This window comes from Haliotis asinina, chromosome 12 (genome assembly GCF_037392515.1).
Source record: "Haliotis asinina isolate JCU_RB_2024 chromosome 12, JCU_Hal_asi_v2, whole genome shotgun sequence".
NCBI classification, from domain to species: domain Eukaryota; kingdom Metazoa; phylum Mollusca; class Gastropoda; order Lepetellida; family Haliotidae; genus Haliotis; species Haliotis asinina.
In genome coordinates this window covers 3,155,597-3,183,479 of record NC_090291.1, presented here as the reverse complement: position 1 = coordinate 3,183,479, position 27,883 = coordinate 3,155,597, and the positions used below count along the sequence as shown (strand labels likewise).

General features: G+C 40.5%; 1 protein-coding gene across 1 annotated transcript; it reads left to right on the top strand.

The window, feature by feature from the left end:
• Window positions 1-27,883, top strand: LOC137258657 (uncharacterized). The gene is made up of 7 exons (XM_067796354.1): window positions 1-350; window positions 453-542; window positions 1,023-1,175; window positions 21,023-21,058; window positions 24,427-25,640; window positions 26,199-27,845; window positions 27,878-27,883. Exons 1-7 carry the CDS (start codon window positions 89-91, stop codon window positions 27,881-27,883), a joined length of 3,408 nt encoding a protein of 1,135 aa, XP_067652455.1. The 5' UTR covers window positions 1-88.

Genomic DNA, 27,883 nt, shown 5'->3' with positions numbered 1-27,883 from the left:
GAAACTTAAGTCAGCATCTACATTTAGCCTGTCTTAGAAGATCACACTTAGCCGAATTCCAGAAAAGGGTAGTAGTATATTTTGCAAAATGAGCTTTCTCCAAGACTCTGATGGTACCGACAGCGAGGGCGATGACACAGGGAGTACACCAGGCTTGTACTACTTGAGCGATTCAGGAAGTAATGTTGCTGAGGAGGAGGAACCGGTTCGTATCAGCAATGAGTTTGATCCTGCTTTGGAGGTTATACATCACAGAAACAGACACCACAAACCGGACTCAACTGAGGACCCAGATGACATTCATCAAAACGGCGATGGACAAACGCAGGGAGCTGTGACACTGACACGAGGTGAGTTTGCGCGAAGGATTTGAAGTAAATCGTTCATTCTCCAAAACCAATTGATTGTATGTCTGGTATTTTATCTTTTCACATGTGTTGTTTCCATGACAGGTGAGACGCAAGACTTGTCGACTGCTATAGCAGAAGCATTCAGGAACGCCATACCACAAGCCAATGCAGAACAGCAAGTAATGAATATAGGTATAATCCTTGATTATGTATCTGTATATATCACACTTATACAGAATGTTTGGATTCAAGTATGCTTGAAGTTATGTATGTGTAATTGCGTTCACACTATAGACGCAAGTGACTGTCTAGAACCTGGGCTCTTCTGTCTTTCCTACTTTATGTCAAGTTTGATCTTATCGGAAATGCTAATACCATCACTTTGTTACATCATACACATTACATGTTAAGGAAATATGTTTCAGTTTGATGCGATAACTTAACAAAGATGTACATACACTCACGATCTGGCAAAGCTAACACTGACGAAAAAAACAGATATATTTGTCAGCACATCCGTAGCAAGATGCGATGCGAATCGACGTAAGGAGGTGTTTCTGAGTAATATATGAGAAACAAACAACAACAAATGGATGATCTCTGTGTACGCATCTACATCGTAGGTATCACGTAGGAGTAACCGTTTGCACACTACGCTCTCTCTCCTTTCAGTAATCAACAACCCACAGCTCAACTTGACAAAGAAGACTGAGGTGGCCAAACTTACCGCACACAATGTGTCTTTGGGAGGTCAACAGGTGATTCAGCCATCAAGATCCAGTGACGCTGATGAAAGCCGACAGAACACACAGAGCAGACCAACAGGTAAAATATACGTTTTGTGATATATTGCAGTGTTCTACTTCATGTTAAATGAGAGTCAGCCCCCAGCTGTATTCAATTGCAAAAGCTGAAGGATCGTGCATGTACATGTGACTATGTGGTTGCTTCCAGTCAACTGAAACAAGGGATATCACCAGAAGCAGTAGAAGTGTATGTTTTGGACCACGTTACCCCAAATCCTTTTTTGAAAAAAAGTTTTCCTGCATGATGGACCTTCTGGTTCATCCTTGTTGGTTTGGTCCAAACACGATTGGAACATGTTACCTGTACAACGCAGGTGACAGTTCATCTATATATAGTCTTCCAGCATAGGCACTATGTTCTACACACTTTGTGTTCAGGTACTCGGTGGCTCAATCGGTACAGTGAGTGAGTATGGTTTTACGCTGCATCATGTGTACAAATATTGCAAATTGATATGTGTTATTCAAAAATATTAGATTTTTTTTTAAAGTGTAGCTGTAGTATTGAGCATTTCAAGACTATAATCGACTGAAGTATCCATGAGATATTGTAACTACTTGGTACCACATAGAGCTAACCTATTGTACAGGGTCGTCAATTTCCCTCAACGTTGGCTGGACAACCATCTCCACATAATGATAATAATAAAGGGTTCGAATTTTTCATAAAGGGGTAATACCGTGTCATGAGGGACTATTTGTAATTCCTCTCTAAGGACCCCTCTCGATGGCTTTGCCATCTTTGATGTGGACTCGACTGACGTGTTGTGATTTCATGAACTATATCAGATAGGTGGCACATTGTTTTGCTGTCCATCATATTCACCTGTTGGTACAAGTGCCTCACCCTGACCCGGACCGCTAATGTTTTTTCTGATCACTGGGCTGTAGCTTGTGTTGACAATTTGGTGGTGACGGTTTTCATTCAGATGGCTTCGACGGCTGTCAGACAAGAGTCTGGTGACTTCGTTATCGATGGCAGCCTCCACTCGCTGCAAGTGCACGACCCATTCGTATTTTTGTTTGGGGGATGGGTTAAATCCTGCACATACTGATGTGAGAACAGGCGTTCAGCTAAGGTACGACTGAATCTCTCACAGATCTGGGCTGGACTTGGCGTTTGGCCAACAGCTGCGTTTGTAGACACATTTGAAGGCTTTGGTGACCTTGATCAAACCTTTGGTTTCAACGACTCGGCTTCCTTGTAGAGACTGGTAATGGCGACTATGGTCAGAGCGTATTTGTAGCTTTCACGTCTTGCGGTTGAAAAGGGTCGGCTCAACTGATTGACGCAATTCAGGGATGCAAACTGGAATTTTCTTCTGGAGATGGTCCAAGGCGCCGTCAGGTAAACCAGCTTTTGAAGCCAAGCTTTGGTTTTCTCTTCGTAGACTTGAGTGACTTTGTCAAGTTTCAGGATGGTGGTCATGCCTTTCCAGTATTTGCGTGGGCCCTAATACATTTCCCCCATGTTTTTTTTATGTACTAAGGTTGTTTACTTTAATAATATTGAGCCCGTACGAGTAAGTCGATGGGGATCATTCGTTTCACCTTCATGGGTGACAGTGACGTTTTCTTGAGGGTGATCCCACAAGTTTTTGGTGTAAGAAGGTTTCATTTTTGACCAGTGCTAACTTGAATCGTGTTTTTGCACACCTTTTTCGTTGGCTGCGGCTTTCTTGACGGAATACCTTTTGGATCTTAACACGATGTATTCCGCATTCATCCTTCATCTTGCTGACTGCTTTGTTGTGGACTGTACTGTGTAAAGGTCTGTCGGGTAGTTGCTGGTGTGGTGCAAATGGCTATGGTCAGCCATATCCGTTTACGTATCCTCAGCAACAATGGTGTCAGTGTTCATACCTGTTACCCGCACTTCTGTTTCGGTCCCTTATAGTAGAAACAGTAGACGTAGACCGGTCAGTTGAGCTTTATATGACTTTTTTAGCGGTGCAGCATTGTGAAGTCGTGGTCGAAAAACTGACTCTGGTTGAATGCCAGACTCTCTATGAGGTTTCTCATTTTGTTTTCCTTGTGAGATCACACTAATTTGACGTTCACTCTTTTTCTGAAATTCTTCATTGCCTTCTGGAACATCGAGTTGTTCATCAGCTTACACAATTTGGTGGCTTGTTTCTGTAACTTCGTGTTCAACCTGCTGTAAGGCTGTATCCAGGGACTTTGATCAAATGCGAGTGCCCTGTGAATTTTCATGAGCTTAATGAACAGCGATAAGTACAGTTGCAGGTTCCCATAGTGGACTATGTAATATTTTTCTTGTTCATCGAGTTTTTCGACGTGAGCCAGCTTGTTTTTTTCCGCTGGTAGTCGGACTGTTACGAGAGAGTATTTGGTGTAAATTGTGTTATGAATTAAGTGATAATTATTATTCGGTCACAACGTTTAGTGTTTTGAGTGATAATTATTATGGATCACAAATGTTCATTGGTTTTGGTATTTTAGCTGCAGACCTTTAAGGAATATTTTTGTTTACTTCCGGGAGACCACTAGAGAATTCTACGTTGATGGCGATCGTTGTATGTGCTCGAATATTCACGAACGAGTGTTTTTGTATACAAAGGTTGGTTGCCGTATTGACGACGTAGACACATGCAGATTATCTGGAGTATATTTATCTGCCTGCCTCTTGTGAATCTCTGTAGTCTTGCCTTTGTTTGGTCAATATAAAATAATTAAAAACTTCAGACTTCTCAGTGTTATATTTTGTTGGTTCTGGGGGATTTATTGTACCTTTTGTCATGCCAAATTATTCAGCGTAACAGGACATCCACTCCAACTTCACAGTCAACCATTCGGGAGTGAGCTAACTGTTGTGCGGTTCGTGTAATACCTCGAGATAGTCCAGGTTCTTTTCAAGGATGTAGTGTTTGTTTGAATCCGGCGTGATGCTCGTGATGTTGGGATGAGAAACTCACTAGGTAGAGATCGAGCTATGTCCCAGCCGTAGAGGTTGATGGGTCGAGGTAAAGAATGTGACTGGTGTGTGTACTCAGATCATAGCCTTTGACACACTTGTTGTTGGCCTTTGCATACCGTTTCAAGGTCATGGAAACTCTATCTTGATGAACCGGTGCATGTCGTAGTTAGTGAACAGTGTCAGCGTCACGTCATTGTTTTGCAACACATTGTGTTTCAAGAACAGGTTCTAGTAGTCGCCCAAAGTCTTGCTGCCCAGTTTGTCCCACACGTTGAAGACGTGTAGGTAAACGTCCTGGGAGATGTTTGAATCGGTTAACTGGCTGTAAAATCTGTCGATAGGAGGTAGTCGTATCTCGCCGATGCTGCACCAGCCAGCCATATATTGTAAGGTGTAGATGGCCTTCCTCAGCACCAGGGATCGCTTCTCGCCGTCGGTGTATCACTGGGTCATCAGGTGAGCATTGTATGCGCAAAGGCTGTCCGACACCACAGGGATTCTGATGGTTTGGGGATTGATTTTAAGCTTCAGGTTGCACGCGGCGTGAGTGGTGCCTAGGTACTGACTGATCTCGCCTTATTCACAAACGCAGAGATAGGTCAGGCTGTTACTTCATCTGTGCCATGGACCCTGTGTCAACCAAGATCGTTCTTAAGCACTTGGGCGTACTTCTTCCATGTCTCACAAGCATTATTTTAACTGCTCTAGTCAAGCCTGTCCTAAAAAGGACAACCTGGATCCATCAAACTTGAAAAACTTCAGACCCGTCTCAAACATGTCTTTCCTGTCTAAACTCATTGAAAAAGCTTTTCATATTCGTCTCAAATGTCACCTTGCAAATAATTCTCTTCTAGAAAAGTTTGCTAGCTGTTAGCAATTTAGTCACGTTTAGCAAAAAATAAAAATACACATATACTACGATTAAGAACAGTGGAAAGTTTAAATTTACTGTGAATGCTTTTGGACTTACGTACCCTCTCAGGAGGACAATACTTTTACGGTACTTCAACCCCCTTTGAGGGTACAGCCACCAACAATTCAAGTTACTAATCCAAACTTCCAATAATTAAAATACATCGATTTACACAACAAGTTTTCAAACTTCAACCAAAAAATCAATGTCTTTTAAAAAACCAATAATTAAATGAGACCTAATGCTGGTAAAAAGATCCGTGATTGTTTTAACTGTATAATACTTATCCCTTGTGATGGAGAATTCAACACAGTCAAGCAGGATACGCTTGACCGTGACTCTCTCATCACAATGGATACAAAACGGAGGATCATCACCTTTCAATAAGTATGCATGTGTATATCGTGTATGACCAATACGACATCGTCTTAAAATAACCTCTTCAAATCTGGATTGACAGCCCAAGTAGGTGTAACTTGTATTTATAGGTGTAGGTGTAATTTATTTATACCTACTTGGGTGTCCCACGTTTTCTGCATCAGATCACGGATGTAGGTTCTAATGCTAGCTTTGTAATCACAGGAGGGGATACGAAATGGTGTCACAGATTTGTTGAGTGCTGCCTTGACAGCAAGATCGGCCATTGTGTTACCAGAAATGCCTACGTGGCTTGGTAACCAACAGAAGACGATGTCGTAGCAAGATTATTATACAATTCAATAATATCAATTAAAAGTGGATGTTTACATGATAAATTTTTAATCGCCTGAAGACAAGAAAGAGAGTCTGAATAGATTATATATTGTTTATGTTTAGGGTGTCTTTCAATATATTTAAGAGCTGTTAATATGGCGTTAGCTTCAGCTGTGAAAATAGAACTATTATCTGATAATCTAGAAGATATTGTTCTGGATCCAATGACAGTAGCACAAGCTACAGCGCCACCATCCTTGGACCCATCTGTAAATAAGGATTTATAATTGCTATATTTATGTTGTAATTGATTATATTCTTGCTTATATTGTAATTCATTAGTTTCTGATTTTTTAAATGTGGTCAATGTCAGGTCTACTTGTGGCCTAACCAATTGCCAAGGAGGAGACGAAATAAGACGGGAGGGAGCTATCTTTTTTCAGCTGAATGCCGGCAGCAGAAAGAAAGGGTTTAATTCTGCGTCCTATAGGCGGGACAAGAGAAGACTTTTTGTTGTATAAATCCTCATGAAGGGGATTGAAAACACAGTAATATGCAGGGTTAGAATGATTAGAGTATAAGTTAGTAATGTACTGTAAAGGTAACTTTATACGGCGCTGCTCAAGAGATGGTTCATCAGCCTCAACATAGAGACTGTCAATAGGTGAAGTTCTAAAAGATCCAAGACAAAGACTTAGACCTTGATGATGGACAGAATCAAGAAGTTTAAGATTCCTTTTGCAGGCTCCACCAAAGACGATTGAGCCATAATCGAGTTTGGAACGAACGATTGATCGATAGATATGGAGACGGGTAGCTTGATCCCCTCCCCATTTTGAATTTGAAACCACTTTCAACAAGTCAAGTGCTATCAGGCATTTAGTTTTAAGTGATTTAATATGTGGTAAAAACTTCAAATTGAATCAAAGACAAGACCCAAGAACTTGGCTTCCTTCATAACTTTAATGGCCGTCCCATCTACAGACAGTTCAGGGTCTTTGTGGTTTGTATTTACGACAAAAATGTATGCAGTTAGTTTTTGATTTCGAAAATTTAAAGCCGTTTTCAAGACACCATTTATTTATCTTGTTTAAACACAACTGCAATTGCCGTTCAATGGTATGCATATTTTTACCACGACAAGAAATATTAAAATCATCCACAAATAACGATCCATCAATTGAATCATTTAAAACTTAAACTGTTGATCTTGATGCTAACCACTTTCAACAAGTCAAGTGCTATCAGGCATTTAGTTTTAAGTGATTTAATATGTGGTAAAAACTTCAAATTGAATCAAAGACAAGACCCAAGAACTTGGCTTCCTTCATAACTTTAATGGCCGTCCCATCTACAGACAGTTCAGGGTCTTTGTGGTTTGTATTTACGACAAAAATGTATGCAGTTAGTTTTTGATTTCGAAAATTTAAAGCCGTTTTCAAGACACCATTTATTTATCTTGTTTAAACACAACTGCAATTGCCGTTCAATGGTATGCATATTTTTACCACGACAAGAAATATTAAAATCATCCACAAATAACGATCCATCAATTGAATCATTTAAAACTTAAACTGTTGATCTTGATGCTAAAAAGAGTGACAGACACAATACTGCCTCGTGGAACACCCTGATCCTGATTGTAATGATCAGACAGGGTAGAACCATCACGGACCTGGTATTGTCTGTTATTTAAAAAATTGGCTATAAAGTCAGGCAAACGACCTCGCAACCCGAAGTCATGTAAATTTCTCAAAATGTCATATTTCCAGGTTGTGTCATATGCCTTGTCAAGATCAAGAAAGATAGACACAGCATGTTGTTTATTAATCAGTGCGTTTTTCACAAATGATTCTAAACGCACTAAGTGATCGACAGTTCTTCTGTTTTTATGGAAACCACACTGTATATCAGTTATAAGGTTATTTGTTTCCAAGTACCAAACTAGTCGATTATTTATCATGCGATACACGGTCATCCAAACACAGCTAGTTAATGAAATCGGACGATAATTGGGTGGATCCGTATGATCACGTCCAGGTTTAGGTATTGGTACTACTATGGCGTCACGCCATGAGGGAGGAGAGTTACCCGATGTCCAAATACCATCAAAAATATTTATGAGTTTCCAGACAGGATTCTGGTAAATGTTTCAGGAGCTGATAATGTATGTTATCAGCTCCTGTAGCAGTATCATGAGCATGATCAAGAGCAGTATTGAGTTCATGAATAGAAAACGTTTCATTATAATCTTCACCATTATCAGAATTGAAATTAATAGTTTTCTTTTCTTCTTGTTTTTCATATTGCTGGAATTTTGGTACATAATTTGAAGACGAAGAGTGTTTAGCAAGGGTTTCACCCAGTTTATTAGCAATATCTGATCTATCAGAAAGCAATTGATCTCCATGTTTAAGATGATGGACAGTAGATTTAGTACCTTTACCTTTCATTTTCTGGACCATGTTCCATACTTTGGACATAGGTGTCCGAGAATTTATTTGGGATACATAATTTTGCCAAGATTGGCGTTTGTTCTGTTTAAAAGTACGCCGTGCTTTAGCATTTAAAATTTTAAATTTATTTAAATTATGCACCATGAGATCGCGACGGAAATAATGTTCTGCTTTTTTCCTTGCCTTCCTAGCTTTTTTGCACTCATCGTTGAACCATGGTTTTCTTATGTGTGGAACTACAGAGGAATTTGGTATACACTCATCAGCTATGGAGTTCAGTTGATCGGAAAAGCATTTAATAGCATCTGGAACGTCAATAAAACGTTTTTCAGCACACAGTGTTTCATATAAAGCCCAGTTAGCCTTTATAATTTCGTCTTGATGATGGAGGAACATCGGATGGAGGTACAGCTTTTAATACAGTAGGAAAATGGTCACTTCCACAGAGGTCATCGTGGACTGACCATTCGAATTCATTTAGTAGTTCTGAATTTGTCAATGACAAGTCGAGAGCAGAATAAGTCCCTGTCCAGGGGTGTAAATATGTGTTGGAACCATCATTATAAATACATAAATCATTGTCAGAAAGTCCTCCAACAATTTACCTTTAGCGTTTGTAGTTACACTACCCCAGAGTGGGTTGTGCCCATTCAGATCTCCCATTATAACACAGGGCTTCGGGAGTTGGTCATACAGAGTTTGAAGATCGGTTTTGGCAAACGTCAAAGACGAAGAGATATAGAGTGAGCATAATGTAAAGGCAATGTGCAAAGTTAGTCGTACTGCAACGGCCTGAAGATTAGTATTAAGTGAAACGGGGCTATGGATAATGTTTTCTTTGAATAGAATGGAGAGCAATGATATGCTTTGTAATGACGAAGATCCAAAGTATCTGTCTGTTTTAAATAAGTCTCCTGCAGACAGATTGCTGAAAGTGTAAACTCTTGGACTAATAGCTGTAATTCATGTAAGTTAGTCCTCAGTCCTCTGCAGTTCCATTGTACAATATTGTTGGAACACACTATCTTTTGGGGGGATTTATTGATGACTTTGATGTACTAGGAAGTGATTCCTCAGTCTGTGGTGATATAGCAGGGTATAGCATCTGTGGAGAATAGCAACTGACCCAAGTCAAGGTAGTTTGGCAGCCTGTGGATGATTTTGTTCTTGTAGAGCAAGACTCAGATGGTGTTTTTGCTTCTGTAGCATAACTTTCTTGAAGATCAGATCTCTTTACCAGTTTTTTTTGCCTCAGAAAAGGAGATATTTTTAGTAAACTTTATTCTGTTTATCTCCTTTTGCTCTTTCCGAATAGGACACTGTTTAGAAAATGACGAATGATCGCCTGAGAAGTTGGTGCATGTTTTAAAATCACTGTCACAATCTTCTATTGTGTGTGTTTTCTCACCACAGTGAGCACACACAGCAGACAATGTGCAAGTGTTCACACCATGTCCATATTTCTGGCATTTAAAACACCGCAAAGGATTGGGGATGTACAAATCAACGTTAACATTGCAGTAACCTGCCCTGATTGATTTGGGCGCATTTGGTGCAGAGAACGAAAAGAGGTATGTGTTAGTTGAAACAACCTCATTATTCTTCCGGCTTGAAAATCGTTTTACATCTATCACTCCTTGATTCTTCATTTCCGATACGATGTCAAACTCAGTCATATCTGCAAATAGACGGTCTCGATCTCTTACAATACCTTTTCTGGTGTTCAGATTTCTATGTGCAGACACCTGAACCGGAACTCCAACAAACATTTCAGTGGACAGCAGATTGGTTGCTTGTTGTTTTCTATTACATTCAAGCAACAGAGTCCCTGAACGCAAGCGTTTCACATCTTTAATTTCTCCTGCTATTCCGTGGATACCTTTTGACATAGCAAACGGATTCAGCTTTAATGGAGTTTGATCAAGAGTCTCAAGAAGTAGGAAACGAGGCCAATAGTCAACAGATTTCGAAGGTCGCTGTTCATCATAATCAATGTCAAGTGGACGTTTCGTGTTTTGTTTGGGATTTGGTATTCCATGCTAAGTGGTAATGATTCGTCATCCGAGCTCCCCACCCACCAAGGAGTATCACAAGGACAATGCTAAAAACAAGCGGATCTCCAGCTTGCAGCACCAAGGATACTCGGATGATATACTCCAGCAGAAAAATTAAAAGATTAATAGTTCCACCAGACTGGCCCATAAGCCACTGCCTTCTGGGCATACGACTCTAGGCAAAAACGTACATAAAATGATTGGTTTGAAATAACAATTTCAAAATAGCCAAGCATGAAAAATCAAATCAACAGTTTTATAAATTTTGAGCATTACATAGTTGTAGCTCAGGGCTTGGCGTGACCAGCCGATTGATAGAACTGTGCCAGTTCTACCACCCGTCTAGGTGAAGTAAGGGCCGAAGTGGTGTGTTGAGCAATAAGAGCAAAGTGGTTCAGTCTCCTACTGCCCTCAACCACCAGGATCCCGTCCTCCACCGACACGGGACGCAACCCACGGCAAACAGGTTGCCCAATTTAGTCGCCTCTTACGACAAGCAATGGGGTGCTGTGGACACATTCTGTCCCGGGTCCACACGGGAGAAGAGCACTTAGCGTTACCCAGCACCCACCACGAGGAGGTGGCTCTTCATGGGTGCCCCCTGCTAAGAGCCGTCAATGACATTCGCGGAGCAGTTGATCACGGCAGCATTGCAGCCCTTGTGCTTCTGGACTCAAGCATCAGTATGGTATTGACGGTACAGCGCTGCAGTGGATATCTTCATACATTAGTGGAAGATTACAGTTTGTACTGACTGGAAATGACAAGTCATCCACAGTTAATTTGCGTTATGGTGTCCCTCAAGGATCTGTTCTAGGTCCAGTGCTATTCATCCTTTACTGTGGCAGTACTTCTAGTATTATCTCACAACACCATCTCCTTCATCACTCCTATGCTGATGACAGTCAACCAATTTCATCCTCAAAACTCACCTGAAGCTCTCCGTGATATAGCCGATAACCGCAAGTCCTTAAAATCCTGGATGACCACAAATAATCTCAAACTGAACAGTGATAAAACTGAGGCAGTCCTTTTCGGAACCAAGTCGCAGCTCCAAAAGGTGGACATACACACCATTTATGTTTCTGACGCAGAAGTGCAGTTATCACAGACTGTCAAAGATCTTGGTGTCCTGCTTGACCCAACGCTTTCCATGGAATCTCAGATTAATAACCTTTGTCAGGCTTGCTACTGGAATCTCCGCGTGATTGGGGATATTTGGCCCTTGATCACCATGGAAGCTGCTAATTGTCTAGCTAGATGTCTGATACTGAATAGACTTGACTACTGTAACCGCCTCTATGTTAGACTCCCCGATGTCCTTCTTGATAAACTTCAAAAGATGCCGAATACGGCAGCACGAATCGTGACCCTCACCCCAAAGAAATCACACATCACTCCAGTTCTTAGGAAATTTTATTGGCTTTCAATAGGAGCAAGGATCTAGTTCAAAATTATCTGTCTGACATATAAATCTCTTCACAACCAAACTCCTTCATACATATCGGAGTTGTTATCACCCTATGTTCCAGCACGTCAACTGAGATCTCAACACCTGAACCTACTGACAGTGCCACAATACAAGCTCAAGTCCTTTGGTCAGAGATCTTTTGAACATTATGCTTCCTACATGTGGAACTTTCTCCTTCAAGATCTGAAACTTTCTCAAACGTTTGATCTATTTAGGGTCTCAAAACCTATCTTTTCGGCCAGTTCTACGAATCCTGCTAACATTGTCATCTCCCATTCGATTGTACTTCCGTGATTGTTGTGCCTTGAGCATGCTGCAAGCGTGGATATGAGCGCATTACAAATGTGCACTATTATTATTACTGTTACCTGAACCCACAAACTTACGTTCCTGCATTTTGTACGTGAAACTTTTTTAAACGGCGTCGACGTGTTTGTTGAGGCTTCAAAGTTGACATAGATGACATAAGGCACCGGTATTTAATATCTGTGGTTGACGAATTTTAAGATTTTGAATTTTAAGAGAATTTTGGTATCATCGTCGGACATGTCGATTCGAACGTCTGTCTGTCCCACTTATTGCGTTCGATCGTCTGGTGCATGATCCTTTTGTTTCCTTCATGTCCAAATATGTTGATGGCTATACGGGCGTTCTGTTTTTTCGGTTTTGGTGATCTGAGAGAGGCACAGGCACACACAGATTTTACCTGAGGAGTTGTACTCTTATTTGATCGGGTGAAGTAGTAGTAGAAGTGTTCTCTCTCAAGCTTCTTTTTTAACTTCATGCGTGGGCGTATGCAATCCCACCATATATCCATCATGAATGGGTGAGTGAGTGAGTTAAGTTTTACGCCGCACTCACCAATATTCCAGTTATATGGCGTCAGTCTGTGAATAATTGGGTCCGGACCAGACAATCCAGTGACCAACAACATGAGCATCGATCTGCGCAATGGGAACCGAACCAAGTCAGCCAGCCTGACCACCCGATCCCGTTAGTTGCCTCTTACGAGAAGCACAGTCGCCTTTTATGGCAAGCATGGCTTGCTGAGGGCCTATTTTACCCCGGGACCTTCACGGGTACCATCATGACTGAAGTGAAAAAATATGCTTTAGAGGGAACACTTCTACTACTACTTCACCCGATCAATTACGAGTACAGATCCTCAGGTGAACTCTGTGTATGTGCCTGTGCGTGCGTGGGCGCGTCTATAGTTAACTATTGACAGGTTTTTTTTACACAAATGACATATATTCAATAAAACCATATTGCGGTTTTTTTAGTCACGATATGCCTGAGAATTGCCGACGTTACCCTTAAATCACTGACTGACTGTATCACGTAGGGGTACATGCCCCTACTACATGTGTTCTGTCCACGACATGTGTTCTGTCCACTATATGTGTTCAGTCCACTACATGTGTGGTCGTCATGAAGGGGGTTCATGTACCCTATGTGTGTTCTAAATCACACAAGAGGGTTCATCCCCGCTATACGTGTTATATGTAATGCAGGGGGTTAATGTTCTCCACATATTTTCTGTATCATGCAGTCTGTGTCATGTCCCTTACATGTGTTCTATATCATTCAAGGTGTGCCATGCCCCTTACATGTGTACTGTATCATACAGGCTCTGTCATGTCTTTCTCTTTCATGTGTTCTATATCATGCAAGGTTTTCCATGTCCCTTTACGTGTATTTTATTCATTCAGGGTGCGTCACATCGCTTACATGTGTTCTATATCATTCAGTGTGGGTCACATTCATTGCATGTGTTCTGTATCATTCAGGGTGGGTCACATTCCTTGCATGTGTTCAGTTAGTGAGTTAGTGAGTTAGTGAGTTAAAATTTAAAGTCACTTTGGCAATATTTCAGCCACATCGTGACTAAAACAATATATAGAGTAACAATAATGAAAGATTGATTATATAATCCTGTCAACAAAGGACAGTAAAATCACTAGAATATCACAGATATACAAGTAAAACTAGAAATGAATTCTAAAATATTTAGCGATAGGGGATAACACAATATAAAAATAGGCTATAGATCGCCAACAACGGAAGGTAGATCACCACACTAGAGACCAAGGGGACTTACAGTACCTTTGCTACCTGCGTGGACCCTAGTTGGATTTACATCATCCCTTCAGCTGATGGCGATTGTAGGAAATTTTAGCCAAAATTAAAAGAACAAGAATACTACATTTAAAACTCCTGGTACGTTTACACTGGCTTTGAACGATGTGGGACTTACGTACCCTCTCAGGAGGACAATAATTTTACAATACTTCAACCCCCTTCGAGGGTACAGCCACAAACAGCTCAACTTCCTAGTCTAGCTACCAAACATTAAAATACATCTATCTACAGAGCATATTGTTCAGAATTCAACTAATAAATCAATTTCCTTTAAAAATGCAATAATTAAATGAGAACTAACTGTGTTAAAAAGATCTGTAACTGTTTTAACAGTAAAATATTTCTCCCTTGTGATGGAGAATTCAACACAGTCAAGCAGTATATGCTTGACCGTAACTCTCTCATCACAAGGGATACAGAACGGAGGATCTTCACCTTTTAATAAGTATTTGTGAGTATATCTAGTATGGCCAATGCGACATCGTCGCATGATGACCTCTTCAGATCTGGACTGACAACCCAAGTAGGAGTAACCAATGTAGGGTTTTATTTCATGTAATTTATTGATACCTACTTGGGTGTCCCACCTCTTCTGCATCAGATCACGGATGTAAGTTCCAATGCTAGCTTTGTAATCCGAGTAAGGAACAAGAAGTGGTGTCACAGATTTGGTGAGTGCTGCCTTGGCAGCAAAATCGGCCATTGTGTTACCAGAAATGCCTACGTGGCTAGGTAACCAGCAGAGGACAATGTCGTATTGGCCAGTAGCAAGAACACTATATATTTCAATAATTTCTATTAAAAGTGGATGTTGACACGATAAGTTTTTAATAGCCTGAAGGCAAGAAAGAGAGTCTGAATAAATTATATACTGTTTATGTTTAGGGTGTCTTTCAATATGTTTAAGAGCCGTTAATATGGCATTTGCTTCCGCTGTGAAAATAGAGGCATTGTCCGGTATTCTAGACGATATTGTTGTAGAACCAATAACAGTGGCACAGGCCACAGCGCCACCGTCCTTTGACCCGTCTGTGAACAAGGATTTGTAATTGCCATATTTAGTTTTTAACTGATTATATCCTTGTTTATACTGTAATTCGGATTTCTTAAACATTGTCAGGGTGAGGTCAACCTCTGGCCTAACCAATTGCCAAGGAGGAGACGAAAGAAGACGGGAAGGAGCTATATTTTGTAGCTGAATGCCAGCAGCAGAAAGGAAAGGTTTAATTCGTATTCCAAGAGGCGGAATAAGAGAAGTTTTTTTCCCCTACAAATCCTCGTAGAGAGGATTAAAAACGCAGTTGTATGCAGGGTTGGAGTCATTAGAAAACAGTTTTGTAACATACTGCAAAGAAAGCTTAATACGCCGATGGTTCAAAGAAGGCTCATCGGCTTCAACATAAAGACTGTCAAGGGGAGAAGTTCGAAAGGATCCAAGACAAAGTCTTAGACCGTGGTGATGAATAGAATCTAAAAGTTTCAGGTTGCTTTTGCAGGCTCCGCCATACACAACGGAGCCGTAATCAAGTTTGGATCGTATGAGAGCTCGGTATAGTTGGAGGTGGGTTTTCTGGTCTGCACCCCACTTTGTATTAGATACAACCTTTAGCAAATCGAGGGCCTTCAGGCATTTATTTTTTAAATATTTAATGTGTGGTCGAAATGTTAAATGTTCATCAAAAATTATGCCCAAGAATTTTGCTTCTTTAACAACTGTAATAGGTGTGTTATCTAGATATAGTTCGGGGTCTTTATGAGGTTTATACTTTCGGCAAAAGTGGATGCAATTAGTTTTGGATTTTGAAAATTTAAATCCATTTTCCATACACCATTTATCAATCTTATTTAAACAAAGCTGGAGTTGTCTTTCAATTGTGTGCATGTTTTTCCCACGACAAGAAATATTAAAATCATCCACGAAAAGTGATCCATCAATTGAATCATTTAAAACCTTTGCTAAACTGTTGATTTTAATGCTAAATAAAGTTACAGACAAAATACTGCCTTGTGGGACACCCTGATCTTGAGCATAATAATCAGACAAGGTAGAACCCACGCGGACTTTAAATTGCCTGTCAGCTAAAAATTCGGATATAAATTGAGGCAGACGACCTCGCAATCCAAAGTCATGAATATCTTTTAAAATACCGTGCTTCCATGTAGTGTCATAAGCCTTTTCTAAAATCGAAAAAGATTGACACTGCATGCTGTTTGGATACAATGGCATTCTTAACGAATGATTCCAATCGAACCAAATGGTCAATGGTACTTCGATGTTTGCGAAAACCACATTGAATATCTGTGATTAAGTTGTTTGATTCTAAGTACCATATCAATCTGTTATTGACCATGCGTTCCATGGTTTTGCAAACGCAACTAGTCAGTGAAATAGGTCTATAATTAGATGGATCAGTATGATCACGTCCAGGTTTAGGTATGGGAACAACTATGGCATCACGCCAGGATGAAGGAAATTTACCTGACGTCCAAATTTCATCAAAGATATTCAACAGAGTCTCTAAACATGATCCTGGTAAGTGTTTCAGGAGTTGATAATGTATACCATCAGCTCCTGTAGCGGCATTATTAGCTTGTTCAAGAGCATTATAAAGCTCATGGATAGAAAAGAGTTCGTTATAATCTTCCCCGTTGTCCGAATGAAAATTGATGGGTTTCTTCTCCTGTTGTTCTTGGTATTTTTGAAATTTTGGAACATAATTAGACGAAGAAGAATGTTTGGCAAGCGTTTCACCCAGTTTATTTGCGATATCGGATCGATCAGTTAACAACTGATCTCCAGATTGTAGATGGTGGATGCTTGATTTGGTCCCCTTACCTTTTATTTTCTGGATCATGTTCCAAACCTTTGACATTGGCGTTCGTGAAGTTATCCTTGACACATAATTTTGCCAAGACTTGCGTTTATTTTGTTTAAAAATACGCCGGGCTTTAGCATTTAGTATTTTATATTTATTTAAGTTATGGACCATGGGATGGCGACGGAAATAATGTTCAGCCTTCTTCCGTGCTTTCCTAGCTTGTTTGCAATCAGTTGTAAACCATGGTTTACGTATGTGAGAATTTGAAGAGGACTTTGGAATACAATCTTCAGCTATTTTGAGAAGTTCAGCAGAGAAAGATTCTATAGGATCGGCAACATCTGTAAAAGCATCAGGTGTTAGTTTCTTAGTACAAAGAGTTGCATACAAATTCCAGTCAGCCTTAGTGAAATTCCATCTGGATGATGGAGGAACATCAGATGGACACACACCTGTGAGAACAGTAGGAAAATGGTCACTTCCGCACAGGTCATCGTGAACCGACCATTCGAATTCACCCATTAAATTGGAATCCACTATTGACAAGTCCAGACAAGAGTAACTGCCAGTTCCAGGATGAAGATAAGTGTAAGAACCATCATTAAAAATACATAAATCATTGTTTGAGAAAAACTCCTCTAAGAGTTTACCGTTTGTATTGATGTTAGTACTACCCCAAAGAGGGTTATGACCATTTAAATCTCCCAGGATGACACAGGGCTTCGGTAGCTGGTCATATAATGCTTGAAGGTCAACCTGTTGGAGACAAAACGAAGGTGGAATATATAAAGAACAAAGAGTAAACACAATATTCAGGGTTACGCGTACAGCGACAGCCTGGAGAGGGGTCTTAAGAGGAACAGGACTGTGAATAACACCCTGCCTCACCATAACAGAAGATCCTCCAGTAGCTTTATAACCTGGAGGGGAAAAGTGATGGTAAGAAGTATATGATCTCAAGTCAAAATTATCAGTAGCTTTAAGGAAAGTTTCCTGTAAGCAAAAGGCTGATGGTTTTAGATCTTGTATTAATAGCTGAAGATCATTAAAATTATTACGAAGTCCTCTACAATTCCATTGAAATAAAGTAGTGGAAGAAGTCATGGTGGTTCAATTGGAGATCGAGCACGTGGAGAAGGTCTTCGCTGATCTGATAGCGATGGCGTGACCTCCATGTCCAGAGGTTCAAAAGTGTTGTGAACCTCTACAGGAACAGTTAAAGGAAGAGACCCTTCTATGTGCTTAAGTGCCCTAGTTTCTTTCTTTTTGAGTTGTTTCTGTTGTTTGTTCGTAAGACGTTTAGGTTTGTTTACCGATGCTGACTGTACTTCGGGGTCTGAAAGAACTTCAGGTACTGGCGATGTAGTGGTGGTTAATGGTGTGGGAGACATGGCTGGAAGCATATGGTCAGCTTCAGTCTCTGTCTGAGTGGCAGCACCATTTCTGGCACCAGAAACACTGTACAAAACAGTTTGGTCATCTGAGACCCAGGTGATCGCAGTTTGACAGCCCTGATCAACCTTTGTACAAGGAGTAGAAACAGCTACTGCGTACGTTTTTGCAGACGACATGTGACTTGTAACTGGTAAAAGTTTCTTTGCTTCATTGAAGGATATATTGTTGGTGTGCTTCAATTTCAAAATTTGTGCTTGTCTTTCATATGCTGGACATGATTTGGAAAATGACATATGGTTACCATTGCAGTTCGCACATTTTATTTCATTTGCGCAGTTGACATTTTCATGTTTCCCACTACAACAGGAGCAAACTGGGGAGCTGTGACATGACTTAGCTCCATGTCCAAACTGTTGACATTTGAAACATCGAAGCGGATTGGGAATATACACTTCCACTTCAATGTTCAAATAACCAGCTTTTATTGATTTTGGTAAGGACGTGAGACAGAAAGTAAACAGGTATGTATTCGTCCCAATGATATCATCACCTAGTTTCCTAGAGAATCTCTTGACAGAGGTGACACCTTGGGACTTCAGTTCAGAAGCAATTTCGCCTTCTGACATGTCAGCAAGACATTTTGCCCGATCACGTATGATGCCTCTGCACGAATTAAGAGTTTTATGAACGGAAACAGTAATCCCAGTATTCGCAAACTGGCGAGCTGCGAGCAAATTAACAGATTGCTGTCTCTTTGCACATTCAACTAACAGAGAACCTGTCCTGAGACGTGTTACATTTCTCACTTCACCACATATTCCAGCAATGGCTTTTGATATGACAAAGGGGTTAAGCTTCATGGGTTGTCCATCAATTCCGTCCACAACTAAAAAGCGCGGCCAGGATTCACTACTGACTGCAGTAGAGTCATCATACGAAGATGATAAACCACCTGTTTCAACATGTCGCCTTTTTTATTTTGATCGAGAACCAGTTAGATTGGGGGTAGCCATAATGAAGAAAGGATATTCGACAACCCTGCTCCCCACCCACCATGGAGTGTCATCAAGGACGGTGTCGAAGTGGAAACCGACTCCAAACCACCAGGGTTACAGGGTTGTTATACTCTAGCAGTACAGACACAGGTAGCTAAAATTGTCAAACAGAAGAAAAGTCAGGCTGGTTCCGCCCATGGCTATTATCTGAAGACACATAGAACCCGGAGGTCAGTATTGAGAGATTGGCCCATGAGCCACCGCCTTCTGGCATAGGACTCTAGGCATAGCAACAATTTTCAAACATGAGAGTATCACAAAAATATTTCGTGGAAAAGATACACAGATATACATAATCCACATTTGATGTTGACCATGCACAGGGCATGACATGACCAGCCGATTGGTAGAACCGGGCCAGTTCTACCTCCCGTCTAGGTGAAGTCAGGGCCAAAGTGGTGTGTTGAGCAATAGGTACACGGTTGCAGGCACCTATTGCCCTCAACCACCAGGATCCCTTCCTCCACCGACACAGGGTTGCAACCCACGGCAAACGGGTTGGTGGACCAAATATCCCCCCGGGTCCACAACGGGGGTGTCGGCGAGCTCTTGGCGTTACCCAGCACCCACCACGAGGAGGTGGCTCGCCACGGGTGCCTGCATGTGTTCAGTATCGTTCAGGGTGTGTCATGTCCCATACATGTGTTCAGTATCGTTCAGGGTGTGTCATGTCCCTCACAACTGTTCTGTATCATGCATGGTGGGTCATGTCCATGTTCCTTATCATGCTCCTAGAATGCTATGTCTCCCAATAGGCCTGCTCTAGGATGTTACTTGATTACTATCTCCCCTACAGATGTACAAAGTGTCATGTCCTCAGGTATTCTTTCTCATGCTACCGGTGCATCATTTCTCCTACACGTGTTCCATGCAATGCTGCAGGGAATCATGACAACTAACAGGCGTTATGCATGATGTTACTGGAATGCCATCTCCCCCAGTATGTTTTCTATGCCATGTTACTATAGTGTCATGTCCTCCAACAGGTCTCCTCTAATATGCTACTATAGTGTCATCTCCCCCTACATGTCTTCTGTACCATGCTAGTGTAGAGTCATGTCCCCCTACATGTGTTCTGTACTATGCTAGTGTAGAGTCATGTCCCCTTACATGTCTTCTGTACATGCTAGTGTAGAATCATGTCCCCTTACATGTCTTCTGTACCATGCTAGTGTAGAATCATGTCCCCTTACATGTCTTCTGTACCATGCTAGTGTAGAATCATGTCCCCTTACATGTCTTCTGTACCATGCTAGTGTAGAGTCATGTTCCCTTACATGTCTTCTGTTCCATGCTAGTGTAGAGTCATGTCCCCCTACATGTCTTCTGTACCATGCTAGTGTAGAGTCATGTCCCCCTACATGTCTTCTGTACCATGCTAGTGTAGAGTCATGTCCCCCTACATGTCTTCTGTTCCATGCTAGTGTAGAATCATGTCCCCCTACATGTCTTCTCTACCATGCTAGTGTAGAGTCATGTCCCCACTACATGTCTTCTGTACCATGCTACTGTAGTGTCATGTCCCCACTACATGTCTTCTGTACCATGCTACTGTAGTGTCATTACCCTTGTATAACTGTTATATCATGCTACTTCGTGTCATCTCTATCTGCATGTATTCTATATAATGCTACATGAAGTTGTCTTCTCCCGTATGTCTTTTATGCCATGCTACTGTAGTGCCGTTACCTCGTACATGTTTTCTGTATCATGCTACGTGGGTGTTATATCCCTTATATATGTTCTATATCATGCCGCTTGGTTTGCGCGTTCCCCAAAATCCGTTATAGATTTGTTAGAACAAATTTTTAACCTTGGGCTTTGTCAGCGCTCTGTATGTCTTGTGTTTAGTAGTGGATCAATAAATGGTAGTTGTCTCTGACATCTGGCAATTTAATGCATACAAAGACTTTTGCTGTATAATTTTCAGAAGTCCCAAAAGACCCCGAAATACAGAGGATAAAAGGTGGGTGTGACACCTTCATAAAGGTTTGAAAAGCATTTACAAATAAGGCCGGGCGGGACAACTTAGGAATGGCCAGCGAGTCCTAACTTGACATACAGAAGGGAGCAAGCTACAAAGACATATTTTATATCATTGGAAAGATCTCGAGGAGATGAACACGAAACGTTTATTTGCCAGTGTGTTCACGTGTTAATAAGCTCACAAATTGGCTCTGAAAATGCATTTCTGCAGAAATTTCTGGCAGAATTTTTTTTCCGCAGAAATTTCTGGCAGAAATGTTTTCCCGCAGAAATTTCTGGCAGAAATTTTTTATTTCACTACCAGAATTATCTTAATTTAACAAACTTAGAGAGTATAAGTAATGATACTGCTGCATGAGTGGTAGTTTCATGTTTATTCCAAGTAATAAGCACTTAGCGTGATCAACGGATCTGATATTTTTGTTTGATACCAGAATTATCTTAGTTGAGTAAGATTAAACACAATCGTTAAATAATTTAATATAGACTTTCTTTAAATGGTGTCGTTTTCCCTGTTTAAAGCCTATTAGTACCAGTACCAGTATTGGTTTGCATTTTCTAATCCCAATAAGCCTACATTGTTTTTGTATGCGACATGGGTTGAAGGAGAATAGAGACGAAACCGGACATATACTACATACATACAATATAATAACAATGTAAGACGTGTGAGCCATAATTTGAATTCATCAACATGCCCGAAAAGACCAGCGTACCAGATGAGATGATAAACAATACCTATGTGACAATGCATCAGTGTTCAAAGTGTCAATACCCGCGAAAATGTAATTGCCTGTTTGAAACAATGATTTTTGCCGAAGTGGCCACCGAGTTTTCACACTTGTTAATCCCATTCAAGAATGACTAATGTGGTACAATATCCCCTTTATATTTGTTATTCCTACCTTTTTTTAACCAAGACCCTAGTGAGTGAATTATCGTCCCGTCATGACAGAAGCTAGTGAGATAACTTGATTGGCGTGTTTTCGCAAAAAAGGCCAGTGGATGAAATGTTAAATTGTCTAAATGTGTCTGTGATGATGGCAGTTTATATCACTGTTCTAGTGTACCGTCGGCATATTATCAGTTACATGTTTTTAAACAGGAATAGTAAGAACTATGTTGGTCACTCGTGGATTCGTGCAAAATACAGCGTTAAACAGTTTGAAAATATTCCAATCATTATGATTCATCCATCCACTTCTAAGCACACACAATAGAAGAAGTTGTTATCCATAAATATTATATGTTGAAATGTTTGGTTTTGTACATACAGACCTTGAAACTGACAATCTGAGTTTGCACTCAGTTCCGTCCGACCCAGTCATCCGGGAAAATGGAGGTAGTTTGTTTGCAACCCACAGACGTAATAACATGTCATGTGTACAGGAATCGCACCTGCCTGTCTGTCTAATTACATAATGTGACAGAGACAGACCCCAGGTGCACGAGCCATAAAGCAGTGTAGTTTGTTTACGGTGTATAGCCTGATAGGTGTTAAGTTGGTAAATGATTGAAGCTAAGTACTGCATATTGTCATTAGCAGACAAGCAGAGTGACAGGTGACAATATACAGACGTTGCGCTTTGTCTATGACATAGACTGCGTGTCACAATCAATGTATTCTTTGTTTCCATATACATGATTTAAAACATTTCAGTTTTCAAACTGAACTATGAAATTAGCATTTCTAATACTATACATTTTTTTTCAAAAGCATGGGTTGCAAATATGCAGGTACTGTACCAGTGTATTGTTATTACTGCCGAACCAGGATGCTTGTAACCACAAGAAACATCTCTTGTTCTCCCACTTCGACCGCAACGATAATCTTGCACACATCACTTGTGTTTATACGAGTTCAAGTTGGCTTTCCGGTTCAAAATAATCACTGCACATGTGCTATGGGTGGTGAAACCACCTTTCCCCCTGCGCTGGGGAAGCGTTTTTTCAATCGCGTTATTTTCAACTTCATAACTTTATTTTGCATTTTTGATAATTTGTTACCGAACCGATTCAGAATCTGCAAAGAACTGTTTTGTGTTGCATGTGACCTTGAACCGACAAGACGTACTGGATATACTCTATAAAACGTCTATTGTCCATGCAGCACCAACTGGCATTGTTTCGCTTTATTTCCCCAGTGGCCGCTCTCTGGCTTGCGCAATTATTAACCGCGGTGTCCACTCAAGGCCAACCGAACCGGAACGATGACCGCTTATAGAGACAACCTGATAAACCACGATAACAGGTGTGAATACTCGGTGGCCACTTCGGCATAAATTATTGTTTCAACGAGGCAATTACATTTTCGCGGGCATTGTCACTTAGAACACTGATGCATTGTTTATCATCTCTTCTGGTACGCTGGTCTTTACGGGCATGTTGATGAATTCAAATTATGGCTCACACGTCTTACATTGTTATTATATTGTATGTATGTAGTATATGTCCGGTTTCGTCTCTATTCTCCTTCAACCCATGTCGCATACAAAAACAATGTAGGCTTATTGGGATTAGAAAATGCACCCCGATACTGTTGAATTAATCTTGCACGACGTGAATCCACTACGAAGTTACAACTGTGTTATGATGAAACGGATGGGAATAATGCATAAGCCTTTTAAATTGTAAAAGCTATAATGAAATACGGTTAAATTCACACTGTAAAATTCTCGGTTGTCTGGTACTAATAGGCTTTAAACAGGGAAAACGACACCATTTAAAGAAAGTCTATATTAAATTATTTAACGATTGTGTTTAATCTTATTCAACTAAGATAATTCTAGTATCGAAACAAAAATATCAGATCCGTTGATCACGCTAAGTGCTTATTACTTGGAATAAACATGAAACTACCACTCATGCAGCAGTATCATTACTTATACTCTCTAAGTTTGTTAAATTAAGATAATTCTGGTAGTGAAATAAAAAATTTCTACCAGAAATTTCTGCGGGAAAAAAATTTCTGCCAGAAATTTCTGCGGAAAAAAAATTCTGCCAGAAATTTCTGCAGAAATGCATTTTCAGAGCCAATTTGTGAGCTTATTAACACGTGAACACACTGGCAAATAAACGTTTCGTGTTCATCTCCTCGAGATCTTTCCAATGATATAAAATATGTCTTTGTAGCTTGCTCCCTTCTGTATGTCAAGTTAGGACTCGCTGGCCATTCCTAAGTTGTCCCGCCCGGCCTTAAATATGTTTAATCATTAATACTTGAAAGCGAGAAATAATTATTAAACTCTATATTCTGCTTACAACTTAATCGTAATAAACGTCAGGATGATAGGTTAACACTGGAACGTATGTTACAATATGTACTATACCCTGCTTTGCGTTTCACAGATGCCACGGTTTTAGAAATCTATACTCGGACATCTGGCATGATCAAAACACAGATCGTTGATGACATCGTGAAAAGGATTGGCGCAGGGCAAAACTGGATCACAGTCACCGGAAATGCAGGTGCTGGGAAGACAACTGTGGCCTACATGGTGCTTAATGAGATGATGAAGCAAGGACAAAATGTGTTTAGAGTGAAGACAGTGGCGGACTATTACATAATCACAAAGTATACTGACCAGTGTGTGATCATGATGAACGATGTGGTAGGCGCCTTTGCTCTTGATAATTTGGCGTTCAGCACATGGAGACCTGTCATATTCGATGTGATGGAAAAGATATCAACGGCAAAAGAATCCGGGAAGGTATGTGAAGTCACCTGTGTGTTTGTGCAACGGTCAAATATCTTGAAAGAAGTTGAACGCTGTCTTGAAAAACATACATCATCCATTCTTGGGAGAAATGCTGTCACTATACTATCTCGTTTACCGGAAAAGGAGCAGTCAGCAATACTAGACTATCATCTGAATCAGAAGAATGTCAAAGATGTACCAGAAAGAGAAAAAAGAAAAGTTATTGGAAAAAGCATACCATATGGATTTCCACATTGTTGCAAACTGTTTGCAGAGTTAAAGTCGAAGGGAAAACAAGATGACATTGTTCAGTTTTTCGACTCTCCTCTTGAGATCTTAGATGCCACGACTGATGCGTATCTAGAAAATGAAAAACTGAAATATTTATTCAAGACTCTCTTGCAAAAAGATGGGCGACTTGATACCAGTGTGATAGAAGACGATGGTCAGCGTAGTGATATCCTTGAAGTATCGTCTCCTCTAACCGGAAGCTACCTGTCAAACACCGAAGGGATTATAACATTCGCACATCCTTCAATTTATGAAAGTGTAGCAAACTGCATAGGGGAAGGCGACGTGGTGTTCGCACTCAAATATTTCAGTTTGTCTCTTATAAGGGAGAAAATGAGGTTTGCGGCGTCACATAGCCATGACATTAATGTGTCAAGAAGTATCATCACCGTACCACCAACCCCAGAAAACATCCAACGTTTGTGTTTGAGGTTCACCAGTTCAGTGCTCGAGAGACAGTTTGATGTGCTTGGTCATCCATTTTTCCAAAACAAGGCCTTTTGTCGGGCTTTCTTTCCATCCATCATTCAGGCGGATAGCTTCTGGAACAATTCCAAATGGTTTTGCTGGAAGGTAACTAACCTGTCATCAACAATAATCATTCCCTTCAGTATTGGGTCTACTGAATCATTCATAGACCGCTTTTACGTATGAGATATTCTCAATATCTTCCAAAAGAGGTGGAAATCACCTGGAGCGATAGTGTATGGGACTAAAGCAATTTGTTGAGGGGATCTGGGTTCGTTTGGTGTGCTAAAAACCTGTGACGCCTTTCTCGACAAGATTATGTTTGTTGACTTGTCAGTACTGTGCTCATCAGTCTGTTGAAGAGCACTTTGCTTTCAAGATATGCATCATTTCTGGATTCCAATCCACATCATTTGGCACATCAAGGTATAATTTGGTCGTGTTCAAATTCACTTGATAACATCCTGATTTTCGATACAAATACACTCTGTATCATTGCTAATATGCATTGTGGTCAGACAAACAGAAAAAAAACATGTCCTATGAGGGTGGTGTTTAGATACAATGTAAACATGCTCATGTTTGTCTGTATTTTGTTCTGCATTATGTCAAGTAAAACTTACAGCATCGTCATTAATTAATACCTAGGTTGATGTTTTACAGCAAACGGGGAGAATCCCGATCGATGAGCAGAATGAAGAGGGAAGAACTATGTTGTCCACAGTTCTACTATGTGGAAACGTTACAGCAGCTCGTGTCCTTTTGAAGCACGGAGCTGATGTTAACAAGACTGATTTGCGTGGACAGACAACGCTTCACTACCTATGTGAGAGAGGCAATGCTGATGCAACTGTTCTTCAACTGATGTTGCAACATGGAGCCGATGTAAACAAGACTGATGGGTATGGAATTACAGCTTTTCACTATCTGAGTGTGAGCGATGGTCTTGATGCATGTGTTGTAGAACTGATGATACAACATGGTGCTGATGTTAACAAGACTGATGAGGATGGAAATACAGCTTTTCACTATCTGTGTGAAAAAGGCGATGTTGATGCAAGTATTTTTGAACTGATGATACAGCATGGAGCTGATGTTAACAAGACCGATGATGCTGGAAAGACAGCATTTCACTATCTGTTTGAGAGAGGCAAAGTTGATGTGAGTGTTGTAGAACTGATGATACAACATGGTGCTGATGTTAACAAGACTGATGAGGATGGAAATACAGCTTTTCACTATCTGTGTGAAAAAGGCGATGTTGATGCAAGTATTTTTGAACTGATGATACAGCATGGAGCTGATGTTAACAAGACCGATGATGCTGGAAAGACAGCATTTCACTATCTGTGTGAGAGAAGTTATCTTGATGTAAATGTTGTTGAACTGATGATACGACATGGTGCTGATGTTATGAAGCATGATTCGCATGGAAAGACAGCCTTTCTCTATTTGTGTCAGAAATTCGATGTGAGTGTTGTAGAAATGATGATACAACATGAAGCTGTTGTTAACAAGACTGATAGGTTTGGAAAGACAGTATTTCACTATCTGTGTGAGAGATTCGATCTTGATGCATGTGTTGTAGAACTGATGATACAACATGGTGCTGATGTTAGCAAGACTGATGAGTATGGAAATACAGCTTTTCACTATCTGTGTGAGAGACGCGATGTTGATGCAAGTATTTTTGAACTGATGATACAACATGGTGCTGACGTTAACAAGACTAATGATGCTGGAAAGACAGCATTTCACTGTCTATGTGAGAGACGCGATGTTGATGCAAGTATTTTTGAACTGATGATACAACATGGAGCTGATGTTAACAAGACTAATGATGCTGGAAAGACAGCATTTCACTGTCTATGTGAGAGACGCGATGTTGATGCAAGTATTTTTGAACTGATGATACAACATGGTGCTGACGTTAACAAGACTGATGATGCTGGAAAGACAGCATTTCACTGTCTATGTGAGACAGGCGATGTTGATGCAAGTATTTTTGAACTGATGATACAACATGGAGCTGATGTTAACAAGACAGATGATGCCGGAAAGACAGCATTTCACTGTCTATGTGAGACAGGCGATGTTGATGCAAGTGTTTTTGAACTGATGATACAACATGGAGCTGATGTTAACAAGACAGATGATGCCGGAAAGACAGCTTTTCACTGTCTATGTGAGACAGGCGATGTTGATGCAAGTGTTTTTGAACTGATGATACAACATGGTGCTGACGTTAACAAGACTGATTTTGCAGGAAAAACAGCATTTGACTCTATGATGGAGAGACTATGTATTGACGCGAGTGTTGTAAAACTGATGATAAAACATAGCGCTGA

Bases quoted from the DNA above. Each gene is read 5' to 3' on its own strand.
- LOC137258657 (XM_067796354.1), top strand. From the start codon at position 89: ATGAGCTTTCTCCAAGACTCTGATGGTACCGACAGCGAGGGCGATGAC. The intron at 351-452 runs GTGAGTTTGCGC...TTTCCATGACAG, and splicing joins AGCTGTGACACTGACACGAG to GTGAGACGCAAGACTTGTCG. The intron at 1,176-21,022 runs GTAAAATATACG...TATAATTTTCAG, and splicing joins CACACAGAGCAGACCAACAG to AAGTCCCAAAAGACCCCGAA.